The 27,255-nt window shown below is 41.9% G+C and overlaps 1 protein-coding gene across 1 annotated transcript in view; it reads right to left on the bottom strand.

Moving 5' to 3' along the window:
* The window catches only part of CABLES1 (Cdk5 and Abl enzyme substrate 1), a 70,613-nt gene that overhangs the window by 26,060 nt on the left and 17,298 nt on the right, over positions 1-27,255 (bottom strand). The window contains exons 2-4 of the mRNA XM_053952874.1: positions 10,710-10,781; positions 8,358-8,450; positions 1,524-1,601 (exon numbers count right to left, since the gene is read on the bottom strand). Of these exons, the coding sequence (XP_053808849.1) occupies positions 1,524-1,601; positions 8,358-8,450; positions 10,710-10,781 (243 nt within the window). The remainder of the gene's footprint in view (positions 1-1,523; positions 1,602-8,357; positions 8,451-10,709; positions 10,782-27,255) is intronic.

Here is a 27,255-nt window from a genome sequence, read left to right as displayed (position 1 = left end):
GCTGTTCCTGGAAGGAGGTGCCACTGAATTGTTTCTCTCTTCCTCTGATGCTTTGGAAGAAAGACGGAGGGCATTTTTTTAAATCTTGGCTTTTTAGCCAAGGGAACAGGGTTGGATTGTTGTGTACTGGCACCTGCTACCTTCTCATCCCATGCTCTTCTTGCTGTGCAAGCACAGTACAAGACATGACATGCTGAAATAACACTTAGTTTTGCAGCAGGGCTTGTTACTGCTGTAATTTAGAAGGTATAACCAGTCATCAGAACTTCAAAATGTGTTCAATTTTCAATAAAGAGGCAGTTTCCACAGGATGATGACCATAAAAGAATGACAGTGTACTCAAGAACAAAGAACAAATCTTCCAGTCTGTCAAGAATTCGCCTGATGTGTCATCACAGTTTAATTAAGGGAAAAAATTTACTGTAAGTGTGAGCAGAAAGAGTCAACCTTCTGACAAAGGTGCTTCCTTTCCTTTGTGCATTAAAAATAATCTCCCTTTGTTTTGGATTACTGATGCACAAGGAGATTGTGACAAATCACTCTCCAGAACTAAATAGATGGCTGGAAAATATGAGCCAAATTTGTCTTTTATACAGTGGAAAGATTTGACTGTAGATGATTTGTGGATCTTTCAAACCCCCCTCAGTGTATCAACTGACTATTTCCCACACATTTTGTGCTCTGCAGTCACTGAGTCAACCACAAGGACTTCTCAGGTCTCTGGCAAGTGAGCATGGTGGCCATGCTATTCCCCCCTGTCCCAGGGTCACAGAGCTGCTGCCCACCAGCACTGCTGATCCCAGCCTTGCACTGCACCCAGCTGGCCATCAGAGTCTGCCAGGCCACGTCCTCTAGCCAAATCCAGTTTCTTCCACTTCTGTGATTTCAGTGGAAGAGCTAAAAGCCTTCTCAGTCTATGGAGAACTACTTTGTTCCAAAGGAACTTTTCTATCAGAGTTACAGTGTCTCAGCATGTCAGGGGATGTGAGGCAGCTGCACAGACAGCTATGAACCTGTGTAAAATCATCACCAAAATAATGCTTTCGCTGACTGAATGATCTGACCAGTGACTAAAAGTAATAAATAAAAAAGTAATCTGTTTGAATCCAAGTGTTTCTTTATGGTTCGGGAAATCTAGATACAATAGCACTATGTTTGCATAGGAGAAAGAGACAGTGAAGATGGCTTATGCAATTAAAGTCATGCTGTCTCTGGAGTATTTGTTTTGTCAAAGATGAGTGAAGCCAGAAGAAACAATAAAAAAGTGCATTTTTTCAAGAACATTGATTTCATGGGGGTAATTTTCTCCAGCTTAATAATCAAAGATACCACAACACATATAAATAAAGTGGGGGCTGTAGTTTTAACCTGGTAATGGTCCACAAAGGAAAATACACCTAAGAGCATTTATCTCTTCTCAGAGCAGATATGTAAAAGCATTAGCCTTCATCATGCTGTTGTCTGTTATCAGGTCTACATGCAGGCCCAGAAAGACTATGCAGTACATGTATAAGTATACATACCCGACTTGGGTACAGTCTCGATATGGCAGCACTGAAAATATGCTACAGAAGGATCTTCTGCTGCTGATAAGGACTATTCTAAAATATAAAAGAAAATAAAAGAAATCAAAGACTAAAATTTAAAAATCCCACCACAATAAGCAAAGCATTAGATGTTACCATTGAAGAATTTGCAATCATAAAACTTCCATAGTGGACGATTTCTCCGTCCTCTTTTACATCTCACAGATATTGTGCTATGGAGTCTTTACAGAAGTGCTGAAGCCTGTGCCACAGCAAATGAGCAGTGAATGAGTAGTAGAGCCCCATTCCCTCTACAGGCTTTCTATGAAGACTATCTTGACTATCTTGGAATTCAGGACAGATGCTCTCCTAGTGAAAGAAATCTACCCACAGAAGCACGGGACCATTCTGTCAACTCACTACAATGGCTGAAACTCAACAGACAAACGCAGCAGCAACTCAGGTGATATACACCAACAAGTACCTCTGAAACACACTCTGGCTGCTGGTTGTGACCCTTCTCTGCTGAACCAAAGGATTCCCTTGATTGTCAGCTTCTTGTTCCTGAAATAGGCTTCATCCATCAACCAGGACAGGTTTGCTATTATGTTAAATTTTCAGATCCTTTCACTGTTTCCAAGCTTCCTCTTTTGAGTCTTCTCCAGTTTTGCCCCACCACCTTTCTTTCTTGGTCTCCAGGCATTATCCCTGACCTCAGAAGCTGCACATCTTCCAGTCTTACCTTTAAGATCAATGTCTAGCCATGACACTCTGCCAGCCTCTGTGCTCAATAATCACATTAGCCCTCTTGGTTATGATGTTGCATTGACACTCAGGCATAACCAATCCCACAGTTTCCTGCCACATCTGTCTCAGTCAATGTCAGGGCTGAATCCCTCCTCCTCTAAGCATGGCTTGCCTTTGCTCCTCATAGGCAGTTGGCCAAGATTTGGCTACATGAAGTCATACATCATCTGCCTGCAGAGAGCTTACCTCAGAATCCAGGACACTCTTAGAGTAGATGCCTTGTGTTTCTAACCAGTCTCCAAATCTCTGCAACATCTGCAAAGTCACTGTGTCATACTGTCCTGGTTTTGGCTCAGATAAGAGTTAATTTCCTTTAAATCAAATAGCTTGGATCAACCTGTCTGTTACACAGCCACACTGCTGCCTTCAGCCATCAGGCTCTGACATATTAAGCAACACCAAAACCACACTGAAATGAAGACCCACTTCCCATAAAACAGAGTGGGATGCCAGTAGCTACATTATTAAAGTTCTGGGAGATACAGACATGCAAGAAGCAAAGAGAAGCTTGGTCAAGAAGTAAGATATAAAATGGCAGTAAGTAACTGCTTACAAATGGACACTTTCTCCTTATTACTTTCAGGACACCAAAAATTGTACCATTGTACAACTGATCCTTCTTCCCTCTAAAGTTGGCTAACAGGCTGCACCATGTCAAATTCCTCTAAGACACAGTGACAGCAATTTGTGATGTTTTCTGACCTGTTTAGTGTTAGAATTTACTGATATTTTACCTTTCTAAAAATCTCCACTTGTGGTGAAAATGCTAGGACCTACCACTACGTTGGCTGTCAGGGCTATTGCACTTCCTTGCTCCACTTTCCAAAATTGATTTTTCTGACATTGTGTCCCACAGATCTGTATGTGAGGATTTAATCTGAATCCTTTGTCCTGCACTGGTCAAAGCTGGACAAAAACCCAAGCAAACTCTTTTGCTCTTTGCTGTCTGAAAACCAGCACAAGCACCTATGAGTCTCATACCAGATACGCTGTTATTAGAACACTGTTTCCTTAAGGGATCAGCTTAGTCATCGTTCTTGGAAAAGGTTTAGCTCCCCAAGAGAGCTGCTGCACGTAATCCTTGGAAAAATGCAGAATGATCGATTTTCCTTCTCCTGGATTACTCCGTTATAGCAATCCTATTTTCTTCCTTAAAATTCCGTTTGAAAGCAAAGAGGGATTTACCCTTTCATGAAGAAGGGTTTCTAATAATAAACACACATATAGCTTTAGGAAGTTCTCCTGCAGCAGATGAAGTACAATTTCATTGTTGTCTGAATGCTGTAACACTCCTTACCTAAGTGAAATTTCAGATCCTTCAAGATGGTCTCACGGTGCGGCACTGAGTTACAGAGCAGGGAGGAATAATTTTTCCCATTTGGGAACAGCAATCCACAAGCAAAAAAACCCTGGCATATGATTAATTTTGTGCTTGCCACTGCTTACTGCTGAATGGCTGCTACTCACAACAGCTTGCTTGTTCACTGGAAGCCTTGTTTGCTGATGTATGAAACTTGGCACAGGTTTCGAGGCTGACATCAGAAAGCATCTTTGAATTCGGAAAACCACAGTACCCACTAAGCATATTATCCCCCTCCCTCTGGTTGCTTCTGGAAATACAGCTCTTCCACCAACGCCCTACACCTCCCTAAAAATACCGCTCAACTCTTAATACTTAAAAGAAAAACAAACTTGTGCTTCCATGTCCACAAGCAAAGACAACAGTAGGAAGTTACCATAGAACGGTGTGTATCAGAAAGAATCAGACAAGAAAGGAAATAAAAAGCACCAGCCCAGCCTCTATTTTTTTCAGATTTCTTTCCCTTGGGACCCAAGTATTGCCTCTCTTTCCATAAATCAGCAGATCCTCTTTACACAAAGATCTCCCAGGCAGAGCATGAGAGGAACCCACGGTGTCCACTGCTAGGATGCCACAAAACCTCATCTGCAAAGCTGCCAGGGGAGAGTGATGCAAAACAGCTTTAGGAGCTGGACTGGAAAGGAAGCAGGGAAAGCAGTGGCCAAATACTCATCATGGAGGGATAAAATAGCATTTTATGTATAGGTCTGATGACATGCATAGAAGCAAAAAAATTTCTGAAGGCCTGCAATGGTTTGCTGGGGCAGAAAGTCCATAAACTTGCCACAAAGTATGCTTTGGAGAAGAAGTCGTGGTGGAAGTCCATTGCTGCTCAAGAAAATCAAATTATTGCTTATGGGAGAATAGTATTTTCCTGGATTTCAACTCCTCAACAAAGGGCATCTACGATCCTGCACACCTCTGAAGGAGCTATCTCAGAAGCTGTGTGAGAGTGTTTACAATGCCTTGATTCCAAGTGTGCCATCTAGACATGTTTAAAACCACTTCACAAAAGGTTTTCATTCTTTAATTCTCACATTTCACTGAAAAGTTGTGCTAATTATTATAGTTCAGAGTAACCATTATTTTGCAAGAGAATTCTGACAATGTGCAAAAGGCTATAAAAGCTAATCTTCCAATTTCTTTATGAAGTGTATACTGCAAAAAACCTTAATGAGCAGGAAGCTCTCAACAGAATCAGTAATTTGATAGACTTGAAGAATAATGTCTGCTTTCCCCAGCATCTGTCTAGGTTTCATTGTGTTGCTCCAAAGGGCTGCCATCAGACAATGTGATATACATCACATATACCATCCACACGTGCAATATTGCAGCCTCTTTTCTCATTCCTGAATGATGATTTTTGACTGCCAGGGCTCTGTTGCCCTGCACACAAAGGTGAACACACAAACCATGGATGCTGTCAGGGTAGCAGCCCTCATTTTGGAGTCTCAAAAGTTCAAGGGCAATTAGAAGTTGGCTGAGAGTTCTTATGAACTGTGAGGGTGCTGCCAATCATCAACCTCTTAGTCTGCATGTGTGTGCAATTAAGAGGGCAGCAAAAGAGACATTTCATGATGGTGTCTGGCTTTCACTCAGATGTGTTTACTAACAAAAAAAACTGAGAAAGTAATGGCATGGGGGTGGGAGAGGAACGTTGTTTTACTGCTTTTTATACCTGCTATTATATGATAACTCTCGAGTCCTTGTTGTCCCATTCTCACCAGTAACTGTTCAGCTGCCTCATGTTGCCGTTTTGGTGGCTCGTTTTTGCTAATCTTCTGCTTCAGTGTTTATGGAAGATATCACCAATAAACCTGCTGAGTAAAGTGGGTAAAACCATATGCTGGTGTCTACCTGTGCTAGCTTGTATTTCAGGGTTGACTTGTCTTTGTCTTCAAATGGGAAAATTTATTTTGTGCCGTTTTACAAGACTGCTTTGCTAACATAAGTCTAGGAACCCTAATTTCTAACTCCTTTAATAAGCCACGACCTAGAAATCCAAAGAAACCGGTTTAACCAGTGATCAGAACTATCAACAGGAAGCTTTACAAGGACTTGCTGATTAAGCTCCAGTCTGTGTATTTTTCTGTATGAGCTTTTTCTCTGTGCTAAATAACTGAACTCTTATTTTAACCACAGTGGGTCCTGCCTTGCTGCAGGACTGCCAAAGGCTGGACCCAGAGCATCGCTGCTCAACACATGTCATCCCTGAGGCTGAGAGGGGAACAGCTCTCAGTGCCACAGGACAAGGACACACCACCTTACAGGCTGAGAGATGCAAAGGCAGTTACTGGAGAGAGGAGCCCTGAGCTATCACTCACACTACAGTTTTCTTTGCTGTGACACAGTCACAAGCCAGTGAAACAACTTCTGAAAGTGCTGGCTATTTTAAAACCCAGTCATGAAATTCACCACTCAAAAATACATTCAGTGTGGATGTTTTCAAAGCTGGGTTCCTCATCTTGAGTGAAAGACTGACATGCTGTGACAGAAGAGTCAGGGGTTTTGGAGAGAGCTCAGAGCCTGACTCCAGCCCAGCTCAGCACCTGCATCCTGCACAACCATGCATGAGCCACCTGGGACAAGGTCTCAGGCATGGAAAGGAGCCCCTGGAGGGTTTTATATCATTACAACACCTGTGCCCCTCTGTGTCACAGGCAGCTAGGGAGGACACCAGCTTCAGAAGTCTTAACATACTCAGAAACACTGTTGATTTTAGGATGAATACACAAAGCAGATCCACCTGTATTTCTAGAGGTCCTTTTCAACCAGAATGCCTATTAACTCCAGTGACTACATCCAGACCCCTGGGAAAACCAGAGTGCACTCAAATTACTTACTGCTAGACATAGGGGTGACACAAAGTGTTAACTCTGCATTTTATTTTTAGCTAGCATCATTGTAGCTCTACAACCAAAAGATGAAAACTATTGCCAAAACTCTGTCTCTCATTCTTATTGTATTTGTATTCTAGCTAAAGAGATCTTTATTATGATTGTGGAAATATTCTGGAAAACTGTGTCTGCTGATAAAGATAAGAAGCCAGTTGAATAACGGAAGCTTTCTCACAGCTTTCTTAGCAAGAAAAATATTCAGTTATATTGTCAGACATAATGACTGATCTTTGAATTAAGGTAAAATGGTGCATATATGTTACAAATACTTCTTTGCAAAACATCAAGAAAGGAGTTTACAAATCAAATATTTATTCATTCTTTTGCAGGTATTATCTCTGTCAAGTCTATGCCTAGATTTTATATACACATCTCAGAAATTTTTCTCTGTGGAATTTGCATAATACCTTGTATTATACAGTATATTCTACTGTAAGAAATTCCCAGAGCATCTATCTACTTATGCATAAAATGGACTAAAATTAAAGGGTTGCTTTTCAGTGCTTGATTCCACATGTATTTCTTATAAAGACAATAATCAGCGGCTAGTCAGACAATAGTCAAGTCAATAGTTCTGCATGTGTCTGTTTGATACTACAGCTGGGTCTAAAAGCTGTTTCTAAAATCTCTTAGGGCCACCTTGCACAACATTCATGTGGATTATTACCTTTCACTGCATTCAACTGTACGTGTAAGAGTAAGTGAAGAAAATTTTTCTTGAGCCAAGTAACACCTATCAGAATTCAATTCATAAAACCTGTGGTTCAATGCAGTGTCAGAATTCCTACTGATGTGGTTCCATGTCTGATGGAAATCAAAGGCTACAGGCACAAATCAGTCCAACAGAGCATACATGGTTCTCAGCCATGGCAGTTTTATGAGAACAGGCATGTGCAAGGGTCAATGCTCACTGGGATACTTTAGTCTACATGCACCCTATTCAGGTGGCCTAGTTCAAAACTACTCAGATTTGGAAGAACAAGAAAAAAAAAATCAGGAGGCACAGGGAGAAATTGTCTTTGGAAAAATCAGAGAGGACAGATATGTTCTTTATAAGCAGGGAGTAGCCAGTTTCACTTCTGAGCTGGATGGCACCGCAGTAGAGAACCCATTTTGCTGATGGATACACCTTCAGCAGATGGGAATACATCTTTGCAGTAAGCCAGGTCTCAGCCAATGGCTGCTGTACAGGTCCCACCAGTGCCTACGGCTGTAACCTGGGCAGTCCACATCCCAGCTCAGGGCATGCTGCAGACACATCCCCTGGAAGCCTCTCTGCCTACATGTGCCATGGAAACTAGGATCCCATGCCTCATCTTGCCATAACCATCCTTGGCTGTGCATTTACCAGCATGCTGTATCCACTAATCGATGTTGGCAGTATCCTTGAACCATTTCTAAACTTGGTCCAGGCAGGTAGGTTCAGCTGTGTTCCCCTCTCACACTTACAACTTGGCAACATCCTTGAAGAAATGCAACCAGATTATGCCTAGTTTGCTCCAACATCATCACAGATTTTCCTTTTTTGCAGGTTATTTGCATTAAGGAGACACAGGTCTTAAAATCTGTGGGCTAGCACTTCCATTGACATGTACTTCCCTAGGGGATGGAGCATGCACTGCAGCCCGCACCCTCAGAGATTATTTGGCAAAGCCCAATAGGTGGTGAGTGGCAATGGCTGTGCTCTTGCAGGGGGATGCTGATCCTGCCCCTTCCCTCACAACCCATGGGTTGCCTCTGCAGAAGCAGCCTTTGCATGCACAGTACCTGCCGTTTCTGGTATCGTGTTGTCGCATGTTCTTGATAAAATGAACCTTCTTGAAGTTCTTTGGTCTGGGTGATCCTGAGAGTGTCCGACATCTGAAAAATAAATCAGTTGCAAGGGAGGGGAGGGAGAAGAAAAAAAAGTTCTCAGTTCCCTGCTGTACCGCCAAGAAGTCTACACAAAAGCAGGAAGGAAAGACGAGACAAATGATTCAAGTCACCCTGTGCTAGGAATCAGCAAGAACAATAAAGACAATAAGCCTGGAAACACGACAGCTCAAACAAAAAAAAATATTTAAAATAGTAATGAGAAAAGGCACCATCTCCCTCCCTTCATGCCAAAAAAAAAAAAATCATAAAAAAATCTCAGCAAAGTAAAACTTCCTGTAATCTGCCATGACAGCTTAGCCCAAGCTTTTAGAAGAAAAAAAAAAATTAAACCAAACCAAAACCTAGTAAAAATATGCAATTTTCCCCACTCACACCAACACCCATGCTTTTGTATGCTCCTCAGCTATTGATAAAGGAGCCATTGTGGGAAGTTCTTTCTTGTTTTAATTTTAGAAATATTTTAAATCTCCTATTTGCAAAGATAATTCCTATTTGATTTTAACTCTAAATATTACTTTTCACATTCCTGACAGTATACAAAACAACTGAAAATAAAATAAACTACCTCAGGAAAAAAATAATCATTCTTCAAAACATTAAGCCTTAAATCTATTTTACATCTGAATGCGCTTTATAAATTGCAGTTACAGAAAGAAATTGCCAGAGGGAGGAGAGATGAGACAAACAGCAATATCCTCCCCCTGCCTTCCACCCTTGCTCTTTTTAATCAGCTGAAACCACAGTGCATGTGAAAGCTTCTCTGTTTCATCTCAGGGCTGTTTTGTTGCCGGGCCAGGCAGAGCTCGCAGGCACTGGAGATGAGTCCCGTGCTTGCAGCGCAGCCAGGGCTGGACCGTGGCTGCTGCATCCTCCTACGGGACCAGCATCCTCTGCCAGTGCACGGGACCAGCACAGTCCCTCACTGCCGAGCTTCCCTAACCTTTCGTTTCCATCCTCTCCCCTGCACAGGCAGAGTTCAGCAGCTTCTCAAGCCCATGAGGTTATTATCTTGGACTGAAACCACAGACCACTGTGCCAGTCCCTACCACTGTACCCAAACACCATCGTGTGGCACGGGCAGACCCCGAGAGGGGCACCCCATCACTTTGCCATTTCTGCCTTTCTCCTGCTAGTAAAGCCTTGAGATTCCCTCACCCTCTGACTGCAATTAGCCTTGTTAGCTTCTTCACAGGAAAATGGCACCAAGAGAGACATTCTACCACCAATTCTGCAAATTAGCAAGTAAAAATACTGCCTAGCAAACCATACTTTGTTTATATCTTTTACCAATTATACATGTTTGAATCACTTATGGGAACACTTCATAACATGCTGGTAAGCATGCAACAGTGAGCTTTGTAAAAATAATCAAACTTTGGTAATAAGCCAATTGGTACAGCCTCTGCTATCTTTGCTTCGAGGTAAGGAGAGACAGCCAATCTGCATGTGGATAAACAAGGCTGTAGGCTAAACACCAATATAAACCAGCTGAACTACAGGTCCTAAGATAAAGAGGCAGTCAAACTTAGGCTGCCGTCTTGCCGAACAGCTGACCTGGAAGCATTCCATGCACTGGTCAGATTACTGACCAGCCAGTTTCTGAACTGTTAAGCAGTTGCTCCATTTTCCATCACCCCCGAGGATTGCCTAGCGACTAATTACTGTGGTCCCCAGAGAAGGAAGCTGTGGTCTCCCAGATGCACAAATCAAACCGCACTGAAGTGGCCAATATAACAAGGATGGGAGCAGTTTTATTAGTGGGGTAGCAGTCACAAACCTACCAGCCAACACACAGACAGCAATGCTGGGAATCAAAATAAGCTTGCATGTGGCTCAGAGAATAGACAGTAAAAATTCATTAAAAATACTAGCCTTCAAAAACTTACTGTATTAAACCATCTGTACATACTTTTTAAATGTACCACAGATGTTAGGGTACTACTGACTAGGGACTAGTCATTCACATTGGTGACAACGAAACTTTTCTATTAATCAAATCTGGCATTTTAACTCCTGATATTTTGTCTAAATACTGCCTTTTTGTTTATTGACCTAAAGCCAGGGAATGTGCAATTCATATCAGCCACCACCTCGCAGGGCGTGTGAAGCTTTAACACTTTTACTCACTATGAAGATTATCTTAATGTGAAGACCCAGATACTTTTCAACATGAGGAGGGAGAGCAAGCCTGCCCATGCATGTGCTTTACAGACAAGAAACCAGAGAGAGAGTAAATAAAATGACCTCCGCAGTGGGGCATTTTCCTCGATATCCTCCAGAGTCTCCAGAGAAGATCGCTGGGAGATCAGCCGACGTCTGCAGAGAAAGCAGAACACAAAACATTACTGCTGATTAGAGGGCACAAGGAAGTCCTCACAGCTGTTACTGAGTAAAGATCACAAACTGCCCTTTACTAGCCAAGCCACACCTTTGAATACTAATAAATTTTGTTCTGTTCTTCTTATCTTAATCTGTTTGATTCCACCCAGAAGCAAACTTACTCCATATGAGCTGCTACAGCAAAGCAGAAGTTTCAGCTTTTCAACAGCTCCTCCTCAGTTTGTGCTCCCCTTCCTTCAAGGTTTTAACACTCATCTAACACAGTCCCACATATGCTGCAGTACAGCTGGCAACGCTACAAGTACAGAGCTCTGACAAAATAATGCAGACATAGATCCACAGAGACTGCCTGTCCTTCACACTGCCACAGGGGCACTTCTCTTTGCCCCTTGCACTTTCTACCAAGCAAGTGCCACTTGTTTCTCCATGATGTCCATCTCATCACTCCTGTGAGGAGTGTCTGACGTGAGATGAAAGACGATAGTACCAGCAATACTGGTTATAAAACAACAGTTTAAACAGAAGCGCTGACCATCCCCATGAGCAGCACAGGTGAGCTAAGCTCTATTTTATACCATTTTCCTATGTCTGAGTCACATCCTTCCTCACCTTCAAAGAAATAATTATGGAAATCTTAGCATTACAGGTTTTCTGGCTGGTCTAGCAGGCAGGGAAGATGCCCCAGTACAGGCTTCGTTTTAGCAGCCATTGCTGGTGCACAACCTCCAAACACCCTGACAGCAGCATAAAACTAGAACTGCACCCAACCCTCCACAAAAACACCATAAATACCATAAATGAATGTGTAAGACACAGCCCACCCACAGGCAAAAGAGAAATTAAGCTAGCAATCATTGAAGCGACTCCGTCGTCGATGGGCGTCAAAACAGCTGCAACAGCCAGCAGAGCCATGGCACTGTGCCGCAGCACCCGGCTGTCAGGAGCTATGCCAGCACCCATCAGCCCCCAGGGCCATGGCTGAGGCACAGAGCACCTCGACAGAGACTTCATGAGTATGAACGACAAATGTCTTCAAAGACTATCACTATTTCTTGCCCAACTCCCACTGAGCTGCCTTACTCCCTTGATCTGCAAGTGAAGAGTATCAAAAATGTCATGAGCACTCCCATATGCTTGAAAGGTGCTCATTAATTTATTTCTGGTCTGTATTTTCACAATAAATTGTTTTCTCTGTTGCTAGTGTAAGCAGTTTCTAATCCTTCCTGCAATTCCCTTGCCCCTCCAGTTGTGCTGCTAAAACTGTTCCTGCAGCCGTGCTGCAAATCTGATTACCAAAATGTTTTTCAGTTCAAAATAACCCTGAATTTCAGTGATTCAATTTGTTATTAATTCAAACACCAAATTTCTATCACTAACCCACAGACAAGGCATTTCAGGACAATTTGAATGTGCACGCAGCTTCTTGTGTCCTTAGAAAATCATAGAAAACCCCTCAAACAATTTATAGATCAACTAAGTGTGAAGCATAATCCTCTTATGAAAAATATGCAAACCTAAATCCCCTCAGGCTTTGTCTAAACTAGGATTTTAGAAGATTTGGTGCAAGATACGATATATCTTCAAAATGCTAAAAAAAAGAGTCTGCATTTCAGGATGTGCTGGCATAGACAAGGAAGAAGAGACCAAACCCCTGTCTGCAGAACCCATGGGTGCACCCACAACTCCATCCATAATCAGAGAGGACACAAGAATGCTCTTTTTGTGAGATATTCAGATCAGAAGGAGCTCCTCCTCCTTCTTCAGTTTCACTGATCCATAAGCAAAAGCTGGAAGTTTCAACTACCAGCACCACTGGTAGGTGACATGGCAGATAATAGCTGTTGGCTTTTTAACATCTCTTTATACATCATTAGCTTAATAACACAAATAATGGCATGCTCCCATCTTGTGGTGTTACAACACCAAAAGCATACTTGGCACGTTGTTAGTCAAAGAGAGATAAACAACGGTACAACCTTGCCACCTTCTTCATACTAAATTTATCAAATTAGTCACTCTGTATCTCCTGTAGATGCCAGGTGCTTGTACAGCACCAGGTGCATATTCCAGCTGCCACTGAAGCCTTTTTCCAAGAGTCTCCTTGCCCAAAGTTATGCACCATCCTCAACTTCATTGCCGACAGTTTCTCAGACACGGGTTTGAAGATCCTGCACTTGCATCTGTCATTAAGGCAGATGCAGTAGGTGTCAGGAACACACAGAACTGCATTTCACCAGCTGGTCATCCAGTTGCCTGCTGGAGTCCTCTGGCTTCCCTCACTGCTCTCAACTTCTTAAACCCAGCACCAGGGATGCTGCCTCCTGATTTCTGCTTGCTAATCTCAAATGCAGTACAGGCTGGACGGGAATCACTGCCACCCCTCTCAGCATGAAAGACCTCACATCAATTTTCACCAGTACTGATTTTGCAGCGTTTTGGGGACCTTACATGGCAAGTGAGTCGGCGCAAAGGAGTGGGGGAAACTCTTTGTTCACCCAAACTTGGGAGAGAAGCACTGATACCTGAGCTCCCTCTCAACTAGGGCATGTTACAAGCAAAACTCCGGATAAATCCATCCAGGAAGAAAGGAAGAAAACACACATAAAAGGTACCGACACAGGTAGCAGTGAGAGCAAGGATATCCAGCCCAGACCCCAACCCAGCTGAAAACTGCCACAACCTTTCACCTCTCCCCAGCATTATTAGTTTTAATCACTTCAAGTCCCAGTACTGTCAAAGGAGCACCAGAGAGGTGGATTTGGAGCAACTCTGTTGAAATCAGTTCATACTGTCCAGGAATCACACCCTCTTTTCACTGAAGAAGCTCAGCTGCAATGAAGGATGCACAATTATTCCACTTTATCTTAAATCTTTATTTCCAGGCCTAATTAAGATGGCCTAAATACCAGTATTTTATAAGCTTTCCACAGCTGGATATTATACTAGAAACGCCAACTAATGAACCTACCTGCTGAGAACAAAGTCACATCCTGTGCCACAGACACGGGACAAAAAACAATTCTGGAAAAGGAAAGCTTTTGAAAGGATCTTCCAGGGAATACAAGAAAAATCAGTTTTCCACTGACTTCATTAAGAATTAATCACCTCAACTGGTGTTTAGTATTTAAATTAATCATATTTTTCTCTTCAGGCAAGCAGCCAGGGTTTGTCTATACAACTCCTAAAAGGGTTATTTTTCAAAAATTGATTAGCATGCTATAGCAGCTGGTATATAGAGACACTTGCATTGAAAAAACCCAAACTGCTTCATATCACACATCACCATCACTCTGATGTAAAGCTTTGTTGATACCTATTTTGTGTTTAAAAATGCCCTATTTCAATAATAATTATGGGGAAATCGTTCTACTGTGGAGGAAGAATATATGCAGAACAAAACAAAACAGCAATATATGACACACAGGATTCAGGCTTTGGGTAAGTTTCTAAGCAGAAGCAATTTCAATATAAAATGCTTTAAAACTTTTGTAGACTAGATGTCAGACTAACACAAAAAACACAATTGACCTTAATAATCAAATTAAAGATGTTTCAACAAAAATGTTAATTTCTCCTTGTCCATAGAAAGCCTTAAAAATTCCTCCTAGCTTAATCACCACATCCTAGGTATACCTCAAACTCACCCTCACTCCCCACAGCCAATGCATACAGAAAAAGGCAGTTCAGTACTGGAAAGATGATGACCTCCTCGTTCTAATGATCAGCCCCTGCAGGACAATGGTCACAGTCACATGTAACTTACAGACTTCTTTGTTTAAAAACCAAATAATATCACTTTCCCTTCAATACCTACCTAAAATATTTTTTGTCTGTTTCCTTGCTGCTGGTTCCCTGTGCATGTGCCCAGAAATAACCAATACCCTGCAATCAAATTCCAAGTGCAGACCGAAGAAAGAAACTAAAGAGACATTTGATGCCACAGTATTTTAAATGGCTGTTTTCTAAGATACTCATGACCCTGCTTGCATACTGGATTTATCTTTGATCAGCTGTCTGAATCTCTATGGAAGTTTCTTAAAAGCTAAAATGTTGTTTTTGTTTCCCTCTCTCCAAAGTCAGATTAATACATGGCTCGGTTGCAAAAATTAAATAAAATACAAGGGCAAAAAAATAAACTAAATACAAGGAAAAATGAAAAAAGGCAGGTCTGTAGCCAAAACAGCAAATAGCCAAAGCAAGTAGATTGCAAATATATTCACCGTAACCATCCCATCAATCAGTGGAATATTATCTTTGCTCTCAGCTGCTGCAAAATACTCAGCTCAGTTATGTTAAACATACAAAATCTTAAGCCACATAGACAGGAGGTGATAAAAAAAAAGGAAGGAGCTGCAATCAGAACACTGGATAAATTCATCCAGGGAGGAAGGAAGGAAGGAAGCCAATGATAATCCAAGAGATAAGGGCAAAATAAATCCATGTGTAATGACTTTCTAGCACAGCTACAAAATCAGGAAGAAAAAGATGCACTTTAAATACAACTAATTTCTATGAAAGTTGGGGGTGTGATTTTCCCCCTGCTTCTGTTAAAATTACAAACCTGTAACAGCTGAAGCCAGTGGTGTGGGTGCTGCTGGCTCCCAGAACAAAAGTCACCCCTTCAGGATAAGCTTCTTCGCTTTGTCTGGAATAGCTGCATCCCTTCAGAGATGCATTGACATGAGACACACAAGTGCCAACCATCTGAACACCTTCTGGCTGCATTAACACTGATGGGAGAACTTGGGAGGACAAAGACATTTCCAGAGCTGAAGACTGTTGGCAGCTCCCACGTCCACTGGGCTACCTCCTCCCTTCAGGTGGCCAGGCAAAATGGGCAAGAATCATGGGGCAGAAACCTCTGGGCCATCAGCCTTCTGATCACAGCTGTGGTTACACTAATGTGGCTTGGAAGCATCAGATAAGCACAGGACTGCTTGACACTTCAAAAATGTTGGATTCTTTATTTCCACTGTACCTTCATCACAAAAGATGTATCCTACAGATACACTGTCAGATACAGATACAGATATCCTACAGAAACACTACCCTGGATAGGTGCAGAAGGGGAGTGGAAAGAAAGTAACCATAAACTTACAGTGATTGGGAATGAGATCAGGATACCTGTAAGGATACCTCAGGGCCTGCCTAGAGGCTTAAGTGAAGAGTCTCCCTCTGCATCCATCTACCTCTGAAAGATGCCAGCTCCAGACTCAGAGAGGTCTTGCTCAAAAGCCAATCTGTCCTTTGCAAGCACTCCCTGAGGAGCTACCAAAACACACCCTGGACCTGCAGTTCCCAGAGGTTAATCCAGGCAGAGCACCACCTTGATCCTCTCTGGGGACAGCAGCACTAGGGCTGTTTTTTTCCCTTTGGGCTTCATATTGTTCCTTCCAGCACCAAAATGGCTTGACCAGTAAAAGGAAAACAAAGAGAATATTCAGTGAGATTTAAGACTAGGTTTCCAGGTAGTAGAATGAAAAAAAAAAAAAAAAAACCAAAAAAAAAAACCCACAAAAAGTAAATCTTATACATATATATTTATGTATGTATGTATGTATATTATATATTACAATATTATGGCTACAAACATATCCTGCAGGCTACTCTGAGTTTTGAGTAAGTCACCATTTGCCATTCTCTTTCCTATCTCCTTTGGAGCTGGATTTGGTATGAACAGAAGTGCAGCTGCTGGCTCTCTCCCCACTCCGGGGCCAGGGGAGTAGGTATAAGCAGAGCTGCCAGACACAGGCCATGCCCCGTCCCCAGCAGCTCCAGCTCCTTTGTCACTCCAGGGAAACTTAAATGCCACGACTCTCCAACTGCTGCTCAGCCAGCCGGCTGAACGCCTCTGCCCAAACTCCCGGCCTAAGCTGCAACAATTAATTCACTCTTACGAAATATTATACAAGACATCAGCTGTGAACGAATCCCCATTCACTTCCTGACCCCTGACTTCATGCCCCAGCATGAACCCAGATGAAAGACCCGCTAATGAGTCACCTCTCACCCTCCCTCTGAAGTTTTTACTGGGATTCTTATGTCCCAGATCATTTTCTTCCTGTCTTTTGCCAATATTAAAGGAAGACAAACACAGGAAAAACAAACCCTGAGACTATTGAAAATTATTAAGGGAAATAGAATTTCCAGGAGCTACCCAAAGCGATATAAGGCAGTTTTTAATTGTGTGCTATCATAATTATGCAGCAGAGCCATTATCTGCAAAGAACATCAAACTCCATTTAGGACTTCCACACCGTGCAGTGTATTGTCAATGCTGCCCTTGACAATAAGGGAGTTAAAAGCATCTGGCACATGCTGAAAAATGGCTTATTTTATTCATTCAGCAGCCCAACCCAAACACATAGAACATATCGAGAGCCCTCCATTTAGCTGTCACCTGTGTGCAGGCAGGATGCCAACACATGCTAAGACCACAGCTTTCTGCAGTGGGCTGTGAAGGAAGTCTTTGAAGCAGAGATCCTGAGCTAACAGGACTCTCAACAACCTGCTTTCCTGGGATATGCACTGCAAGGAGACAGACCTTCAAATCTAGTAATAACCAGGAGAATAATGCCATGCCAAATGTCTCCATCAACCTTTCGGGCATAAGCAGGAAGATGGACAGAAACAAAGAGATGACAGGAGAGCTATGCCATGAACATGGCTCCATGCTACACACTCCTCCTAAACCAGGGGTACCCCCTGCACTCAGTATTTCACCTATATTGTCACCCAACTCCTTCTCCAAGCCTCATCCTCCCACAATATCCAAGGCAGAAGCTCTGAAATACACAGTACTTGAACTGCTGCCTCCTGACTTGTCTGCACATAACATCTCAACACAATAAACACTTACACTGCCATCCCAGAGGTAGGATATAAGTAAGAATTAAGTAAGAACAAGGAACGAAGTTAAGAAACCATGAAGAAAATAAACACAATACCGAAGTATACCACTGACCTTTCACAATGCAACACAATGCTCTGTTCACATATTATTCTGCAGCTTTACACACATGATCCTTCAATTAGCACACAAAATTCTAGCAAAGCCCTGTCCCAATGCCCCAGAGGGATCATCTGTGTCTAGTTAAATCAAATATAAAATCAAGATTACCAGCACTCCAAAGACATAAGGAACCTTCACTACAAGTGCTGAGTAGCAAGCAGATCACTGACAAAGCATTTTTATAGTATGAATGTGTACATGCAACTGTGCAGAAAAACAGAAGGTATGGGAGAACAGGTTTTTTTTTTACTTTTGTGCTTTTTTTAGCATCATGCACAATTCAACTTGACTATCAGTCTTTCTAGAAGACATGATTTCAAGAAATCTCTAGTGAGGGGAAAACAACTCCCAGTGTTTAGTCTAGGGAGAACAGAAGAGCAATCACCACATGTGTCTAACTCTGGGGAACATTTAATGTTCACCTTCCCCAGTAGGATTCCAAATTCTCCAAAGATGTATCTTATTTGAAACTTACCATCAAGGTTTAGTGGTGGATTTGGCAGTGCTTGTTAATGGTTGGACACAATGAACTCAAAGGTCAATCTAAATGATTCCATGATTCAATGATGCTATCTTCCCTCTGCAGGCAGCTGCCTCTGCACCCAGTCCTCATACTGTTGGCTCTGCCCAAGCCATTATGAAGAGCTACAGCCACAATTCAGTAAGATTCATTTACACACAGCAGAGGTCTCACAGATGCTGAAGCACCAAAAATCTACATCCTGTTACCTTTAACCAATGATTTACAGATTTGCTGTCTTCACTTTACTGACTCTGCAGCAGTGTGATAGCTTTCAGAAGGCTTCTGTGCAGTGATTTATTCTGAGTATGCCCCAACATTGCCATAGTTATATTTTTCAGAACAACCATTACCTCATAACCTAACACACATTATCACAGTAAGAAATCAATGGGCATTTAGAGACACTCAAAACTAGGGAAGAAGCAAACAACAAGATTAATCACCTGGCTTTATGAAAACAAGGATGCTTGCCAAAGCAGATACAATAGCACTGTAAAAACATACAAGCTGTCCATCTTTATGTCCTTTTGTGGCAGTAAAAACCACACCCTAATAGCCTTCTTTGGATTAACATGAATCTAATAGATTCTTCATGTATCATTTATCCCTGACAAAACTCTGTGCATTGCAAAACAATGAATATTTAGTTCTGTTCAAAATAAGTATTTCCCGTTAAACACCACATCCCAGGGAAATGAAGCATCAAATTTCAAACCAAGTATTTGAGAAAACCACACACTGCCAGAGTGTGTGCAAGTCTCTAAAGTATCAAATCACAAAAGTTGTATTCCATAACACCCAAAGTCCTGTAATGAACTAAGAAACTCTCTTGCAAGTCAAGGCTAAATGCAGTAGATACCAGAAAACATGTAAACACACTGCATGCACTACTACGTCATCTGAAAAAAAGACTTTAATTCTAGCCTGCATACATAACCATGCAATTAAAACTCCAGCCTTTTCCTCCTTTATTTAAGGTGTTTTTTAGCTTATCTACAGCCCAACCTCATATCCCTGTCTTGCTTCCAGACACACATGTGCTATCTGGGAGAACATATTCCGCAATCCCACATCTTAATATTCTTGGACTTAGAATAGATCTGAATATACAATTAATTGCACTGCTAAAAAAAAATAAATCCTAGACACTGTGAATAGTCGGAATAGAGCTCTTGACAGAGAAAGAAAAAGCCCCTGTGTGAGCAGGGCACAAACAACAAACAAATAGGAGAAAGCTTATTAGCATGAGGCATTTTGGGCATGAGATACGAATGCTGGCACAGGTGATGGCAATCTGAGCATTCACTGGTGCATACTTTGCATTTAGTTCTGGCTACACATGCTACACATACCCTTGGGATCAGGCACTTTTCCCAGCATCTCATTACACACCCAAGAGTCAATGCCCTGCTTTCCCTGGCCATTCATTGCTGAAGACCAAGCCTATGTATATTGTTCAGAGATTAGCTATCATACTGGACAGCTTAGACATCTTAACTTTTGGATATCTGTGATAAGGTGAGACAGTCCAATGCCATAATTTTAAATATTATTACATCTACAGGAATTAATGCCTTGTTGCTTCCTAGTTCATGCATGGTCAGTTTCAAAACCAAAGGCCTTTGAGTATAAAAATATGTATTTACTTAAAATACTGCAATTGCTTATGCTTTACTAAGAAACATATTTGCAATACAAGAGATATGTTCCTAAAATAGAACCACAAGATCCATTAAGGTAAAGGCAGATCCTTACTGCTCAGGAGAACTACTTCAATGTACGGATGAACTTGTGGACCTGAGTCTTGCAGGGGGAGAGCTCAGTTCTTCCCTGCTTGTCTTACTAGGGACAGATCCTGGAGCCTACTCCAGGATCCTACTCAGCATTTTTCACTCAAGGAAAAGCAAACACCCTCCTCTTTCCCCCATCCCTGCCACCATGTCTGGGCACAGCATCTTCCTGTTACTTGGCCACTGAGTTTCTGCTGGTAGCAGAATCATTTTCTTCTCTCTCTTTTGAGGTCCTTTGCTCAGCATGGTTTACGACAACTGGCTCATTCCCAGTCTGAAGTTACTCTCTCCTGGTACAGAACTCTAATAAAAATTTAAATGTTTTCAAAAACCAGTTTACTCCACTGTGAACATTTAGTTCTGCAAAGGTGAAAGACCAGACTGAACACCATGGTTCAGCCTATCACAGGTGCACCAAGACTGATAGTGGTTTAAAAGGTGACATTTAAGAGATTGGATCTCCACAAGGAATTCTCGCTTCCCCTACTTCCAGTAAGGAAGTATTGCAGGATTTCTCATAACACCGGTAACATTTGGTTGTGTAGCTGTATCATTGCCCTCTTTGAAGGTACGGTGGGTACAGTCGTGTCCAATATTTAGAGAAGTTGGCTAAGAAGCTTCCCCACCTGTTTTCACAAGAGAGAGTACCCAGCAGTCACCCTAATGAACATTTCATTGACTTGGCAAACGCAGCCTACATCTGCAGGCTGGGGAACTGCCTTTCCCAGGATCAATACGCCCCCAAGAGCACACATGGCAACGGGCAGAGGCCAGAGGCTAGAAAGCACCTCCCTAACTCTCTGCTGGAAACTGCCTCTTTCCAGGGCACCATCCCCACTCACTCAGAGAACACATGCTGCTCTGCCACCCCACAAACAGCTGCATATACAGACTTGAAAGGTTCCCAAATTTATGGTCTTTTATTTTCTTATATTCCCCACATACTGTCACAGTGCTGGGTTATAAAATGTAATCTGAGTAATCTTCTGCTTAGTAAATTATGTAATTACTGGAGAACTGAATTTTTGTGGGTGCCAGCAAGTTCGCTGGCTAGGAAATACTCAGCAATGAGATACCAGTTTTCAATCAGTTTTTGAGGGGAGAAAACCCACAAAAACTTCAAGAAATCTGGACAATGCCCTTAACAACATGCTTTAACTTTTGCTCTGAAGTGGTCAGGCAGTTGGACTAGATGATCCTTCCAGGCCCCTTCCAACTGCAATATTTTATTCTATTTTATTCTAAAAGCAGATTCATTAACACATCAGAAGTGAGGAAAATTGCCAGAGCACTCTGTTAGACTGAGTCTACTGATACTTTTATTATCAGAATGATGAAGTAGCATCTCATAGTGACAAAGCTGGCCAACAACAGTTTAGGGGACTGATATTAGAATGCAGCACAAGACAAATTTCACTTTTTCTGTATTTCCCTGTCTTGATTTCCTCGTGTTGTGCCAGAAGGATCAGAGGCAGCAGCTCCGGCAGATTCAAGAGCAGGCAACCTCCTTAAAGCACCACTGATAGCTGTACCAAATAACCTCAGTGATGATTCAGTGACTTGTTCGGTGTCTCAACAGCACACTCAAAAGGGATGTTGCATTCATACTATGCAAAGAGGAAAAGTAGAAGTTGGCTGACCAACCCCAACGTGTTCAAAGTGATCCACTTCAAATGTGTATTGAGCCCTCAGTTTGATTTAGTCTATAGAGGATATAAGCAAATCAATAGATAAAGCAATCATTAAAGCAAAATAATCAACAATTAACTGTAGCTGCAAACCCATCTCCTGGTGGAGATGATTCATTGGGAATGGGGTCACACCCTGACCTTACAGGAAGTCTGGAGGATCTGAGTTATCAAGCTCTCCCTGTGACAAACAAACAACACAACATTAAGCTATGACAAGTTAATATAACCTGTACATTGCTTCAGACATCTATACACTCAGAAGGTGGGGGCAAAAAGTCTAGAAATTACTGTAAAGTCCTAGACAGGCAGTTTGATAGTGTATCTCCCTCCTTCTGTTCTGAGGCTCAGGAGAGGCACGGACAGCTTCCATAATCCCACATTTTTGATGAAGGACATCCCCTTGTCAATCAATAGCTTTATAAGAAAACATTCAGGAGGGCATAAAGCACCAGTCAACATTATCAAATCTTCCCAGCAGTCAAAGCTGGCTGCCTGAGGTCTCTGTTTCAAGCGTCTGGGAAGCACAGGAGCAAATCACAGCACCAGACCTGAAAAACACCTGCCATGGGGCCCTGAGCTGATGTGGTGGTTGGTTCTTCCAAAGCTGCAGTGTGGTCCACTGATTTAGTCTGAAATGACTTAGTTTGGGTGATTTCTAGGGTCTGGAAGAGTAGTGTTGTGGCTATAACTGTAGCCATGCTAAGTACAACCTTAGGCAGACCTTTGGATGGCAAATGCCATGACTGTAGTGGCAAAAACATATCTAATTTTTCTTTAGCAGAGACCCTTTTTGTGTGTGTGTTTTTTCTTGTTGGTGTTTAATTTTTTTATATACATGCACTTTTTAAATAGCTTTAGGAAGAAAAACCACTAAGCCAAGGCAGAAATGGATATATTTGATTTTAAAAGCTCTGCCTATCTACGTGGAACAAATCAATCACATTACCATTTCCCTCGGGTGAACAGGAATACGGATAGAACCTATGCGGATGTATGACTTTTGGTTTTTCTGGTCTCCTCCTCCTTTTCTCTTCTCAAAATCTCTGCACTTCCACCAGCAGCCTTTAGAGACAAAGGGTCTGTGACTTTTTTTCAGAGTTGTATTATTATGGCCTAGTCCTCCCTCAGTCAGAGGACTTTTCTTGATAACATAAAACAAGGCACTTTGTCATCTGACTCAGTGGCAATTTTAAAGCTCTGCAATGAATTGCAATGAATTTGCAGCTCATTAGCAATGAATTAAGTTGATGAAAGGTCACAAGGAACCAAGGACAATTTTTACAAAGCATCTCCAGGCAGTTTTTCCAGACCATCAGCTCTCTTTTGCTAACCCAGGAACACATCTCACACTCTTTACAAACGAACCGTCTGTTTCCCCATAAAAAAATCCGAAAGTATTGCCTAATGAAGCACACAAAGAGTCCTTCTCATACTATGGGAACACATTTCAGGATTCTGCTCACATGTTTTTTACTCAGGCATGCTTTGATGTAATAGCAGGGGAGAGAAATTTTGAAGGATTTACAGATTAATCAGCCAGAGCACAGATGTAGGTTAGGTCTAAGAGAACTGTGCTCCTCTGGGATATCATCTACAGCTCCACTTACCCAAGATGAAATGAAACGTGCTTTGGGAATGCAAATGAATTAGGATGTCACAAAAAGTAATTCAATTTGCAGCAGTGGGGTTTTGAATTTGGTTAGTTACATACAAGACCTTTATTTAACTGTAAACCTGGTACAATCCTTACTATGATTTCCAATTTGAAATTAATTTTACTGCTACTTTAAAAATCAGGCCTGATAACTACTAACAGATTTTCAGGTCATGTCTCTATTATATGTATGTATATCGCTATGTCACTGTACACTTAAGGATGCTCTGTAACAGATCTGTGCGATCTCACACACATAAAAAAGAGTAAGACTTTCATTCATTTCACCACTGTGGAAGAGGTAAGTGGAACAAGACAGCTAATTAGTCATTCTCCATTTCAATCCTCGATAACCACAAAGAGAGCTTGTTTTTTTACTGCAGGCATTGTCTTACATCAAACAATTTGTAGATAAGAAAAACCAGTTTTCTTCCAGAAGGCACATACGCAAGTATTTTGATAGAAAAGATGAAACAGCATTAGAAATTAACTGTAACACTTCTTCCCTTCCCTAGCCACCAGAGTATGTCCATTAGGACACATTGCTAATATACAACTATATTATCCAGACTGACAAATTTTGTGCAGTCTGCTGTTTTGGTATTACAGAGCACAAGCCATTAATAGCTGACTGTCTCATTCAAATGAAACAAGACAATTATCAGCTGTAACTTACACAATCAATACTGCTGCCAGCATTTTCAGCAGAGATTTGATTCTTTTATAGCTCATTTGAAATCTTTAGGGAACGTGCCATTAGTACATCTGTCCTGCTGTAAACATAATTATCATGCTTAATTCCATTTATCATGCTGATCAGGAAGCACTTTCCAACAGCCTTTCAGACTGGGAACACTGATAAACAAGCAAGGGAATTTGACTGCCCCAGCTATGAGGGAGTGTGCTCACTGCCTGGACCACTGCTCTTTCCAGCCGAGCCTGTGGGAATTTTCTGAATAAGCATGAGAGTTGTGCTGACCTTTGACTTTGGGGCACATCATGTTTGAACTTGGAGTACATCCTACTGGACACTGCTTGTTTGTATCATTATTTGATTTTATATCTCCTGTAATTCCTTGCTCCTCTCCAAGACCACGCTCATAGGTGGTTCAGGCTTCTGGAGCTGTTGCACAGGGAGCAGGGAGCAACTAGGTTCACCATGATCATGGCTCTTAATCAGTAGCATAAATCCAGCCCATGTCACAGACAACAGGCAACACCTGCTTCAACAGAGCATCACTTTTAACACACAAAACTGGGCTGGGGCCAGGTGTAAGCAAACATCAGTTAAACAGATGTCAACGAACACGGGGCTGAATTTCGGCTAAAATGGGTATGAGGTTTTAAGAAGTGAATACCATCAAGACTTATCAAACTCTGATACCTTACATGCAGAACAGCCCACAGCTGCAGGCTTGATGTGCAGAGAAACTGCCTTCATGGACAACTTAACCCCCAGAGACCTGCAGAACATCCTGACATCAAAGTAAGATAAAGCAAAGTAAAGGTCAGCCCCTGCAAAGACCTCCTGCAAACTACAGCTTCAAATTGGTTTAAAACAGCCTCATTTATACTAATAAGCTGATGCTGTGACCAAAAGGCACCATGCTGCTTCAGCCATCACCACCCCTTGCATCACACCAGCAGAAAGTCTCCTGCAGCCAGCCAGGTAAGGGAAGCACACAAATGATTAATGATCAGCTTCTCTTGGGTTTTGTGAGGGAGGAAAAGTTCTGCTCTCCTCAATGGGATCAGCACAAAACAGTCCTGAAATCACAAGAAGTGATTAACTGTTCCTGCATCCCAGGAGGCTGCTCCCATAGCTGCTGGCTGTCCTCACGCCTTCCCCCACTGCAGCTATGGGTACCTCCTTCAACTCAGCCAGTGAGCAGCATCTCAAACAGTCACAGGGAATAGGCTGGACTCCTTCAAGCTCAACAGACAGAGATGCCAAACAGGTCTGTGGCTAATATTGGTCACATCCAGTCTTCGGAACTTTACCATTTTTTTCTATTGGTTGAAACAATCTTTTTTTCCCCAGTGTTTAAAAATTACCTGACAGGATGTAAGGGACCTGTGGATGCCTTGAGGCTGATGGAATTATACTGCTGCAGCAAAGGGCAAAGGAGAAGGAGACCAACTCCTGACAATATCAGAAAGCAGATGATGTTTCAAAGAGAAATTATTTGACTGCTGATAAATATGTGATGAAGTTATGGGGCTTTTTTTAAATGTGGGAGAAATTCATAAATCTAACTCAATAAAACTGCTATTGCAGGCTGATATTGGTACATGCAGAATAGCTGCATGACCACAGAAACTCATAAGTTAATATATTGAGCCATTATGGATTGTATTTTAGGCAACTTATTTCCAGATCATTCTGATGTTTCATTTAATTGTATTAAGACAGGGCGACTGTGAGAAATGAGGAGCACAGTGGTTACATCAATTACTCTCTTTAAATTCAAGAATCATGCATATCCAGATTGCTTAATTTCTCCCATACATCTGCATTTGCATATCTTTCTTCTCTGAAGAGCTTTCAAAAGCTCAAGTTTTAATCAGAGGACTATTTTTGATTCTAATTTTCCAAGCTGCAGTAAAGCTGCTTCATGACCTAATCTGATGGCAAATGTACCATCATTATACAGTGGTTTCTAGCAAGTTGTACAATAACTAGTCATAATGTTTCTTATTTTTAATCCCTCATACAGCAGGTGCCTTGTGTCTAATTAGAGTTATCGAACTGCAGACATTGCTTTAACTCAGACTGGCAGATGACTTGTTGGAGCAAGCGCTGCCTGGGGTGAATAAAATACCCTGCAGGGCAGTGTCTACACAGCAGCCCCCTGAGACACACCCCAACACACCAAAGCTGTGAGCCAAGGCAGTCCTGCCTCCTCGTACACCCACCTCTGACTTTCTGCTTTTATTTTTGACACCATTCACAACAAAATCAAAAAATCTCCTATTTCATGGGGAACAGAGCATTTTGATTTGCCCAAAGCCAATGTTTCACTTAGATTTGATTTTCTTCTTGTATACACACAAGCATATATATGCATCTATGATACATATGATACAAAAGATACGTACTCAGGAAAACAAAAGAATGTTTCCCACTCTTTGAACATGCCCCCTTTCTGAGGAATTTTGCTTCCTGAAAAAAGTTCACAGAGTTTCCTTTGGCTTAACAGCTTTAAATGTTGTGCTTCCAGACAGACAGAAAATCTGGCTTACCCACAGCTTCCCCCCTCCGCTCCACATTTAACAGGTCGCTGTTGTGACCACAAGAAAGACGGCGACCGCTGCTAAAACTTTAATCTCCCCCAAAAGTCGTAATCTTTATATAGCAAATATAATGAGCTTTCTCAGTGACATATTTCAACAATGTTTAACAGGATTGCATAAGCAAAGGTCTGTTTAAATCCACTGAAAATGCAACCCAATTCTCCTCAGTCTGCTCTGGTGATAATTAATGACAGATTTCATTAATATTCTTACCCAATTTCTTTTTCTTGTAGGATTGTGTCCCACTAACACAAGGACGGCAGAGAAGAACTGTCTTCTATTAAAGAAGCTCTGTTAGGCATCACAGATAACATATGAAGCGTGGCCATGCTGTTCTCTATCCTCTATTACCTCTCAATTTTATTCTCTAGAAATTGTTTCAGCCACTAGTTCCAGGCTGCAACTAGAGGAGGAGCAGGAGGTATTCTGCCACTGCTGTCAGACAAGCCAATGGAGGACAGAAAAGGAAAAAAAAAAGTTTCAAAG

The sequence above is a fragment of the Vidua chalybeata genome, chromosome 1 (assembly GCF_026979565.1).
Source record: "Vidua chalybeata isolate OUT-0048 chromosome 1, bVidCha1 merged haplotype, whole genome shotgun sequence".
Lineage (NCBI taxonomy): Eukaryota > Metazoa > Chordata > Aves > Passeriformes > Viduidae > Vidua > Vidua chalybeata.
This window is presented reverse-complemented; position numbering and strand designations above follow the sequence as displayed.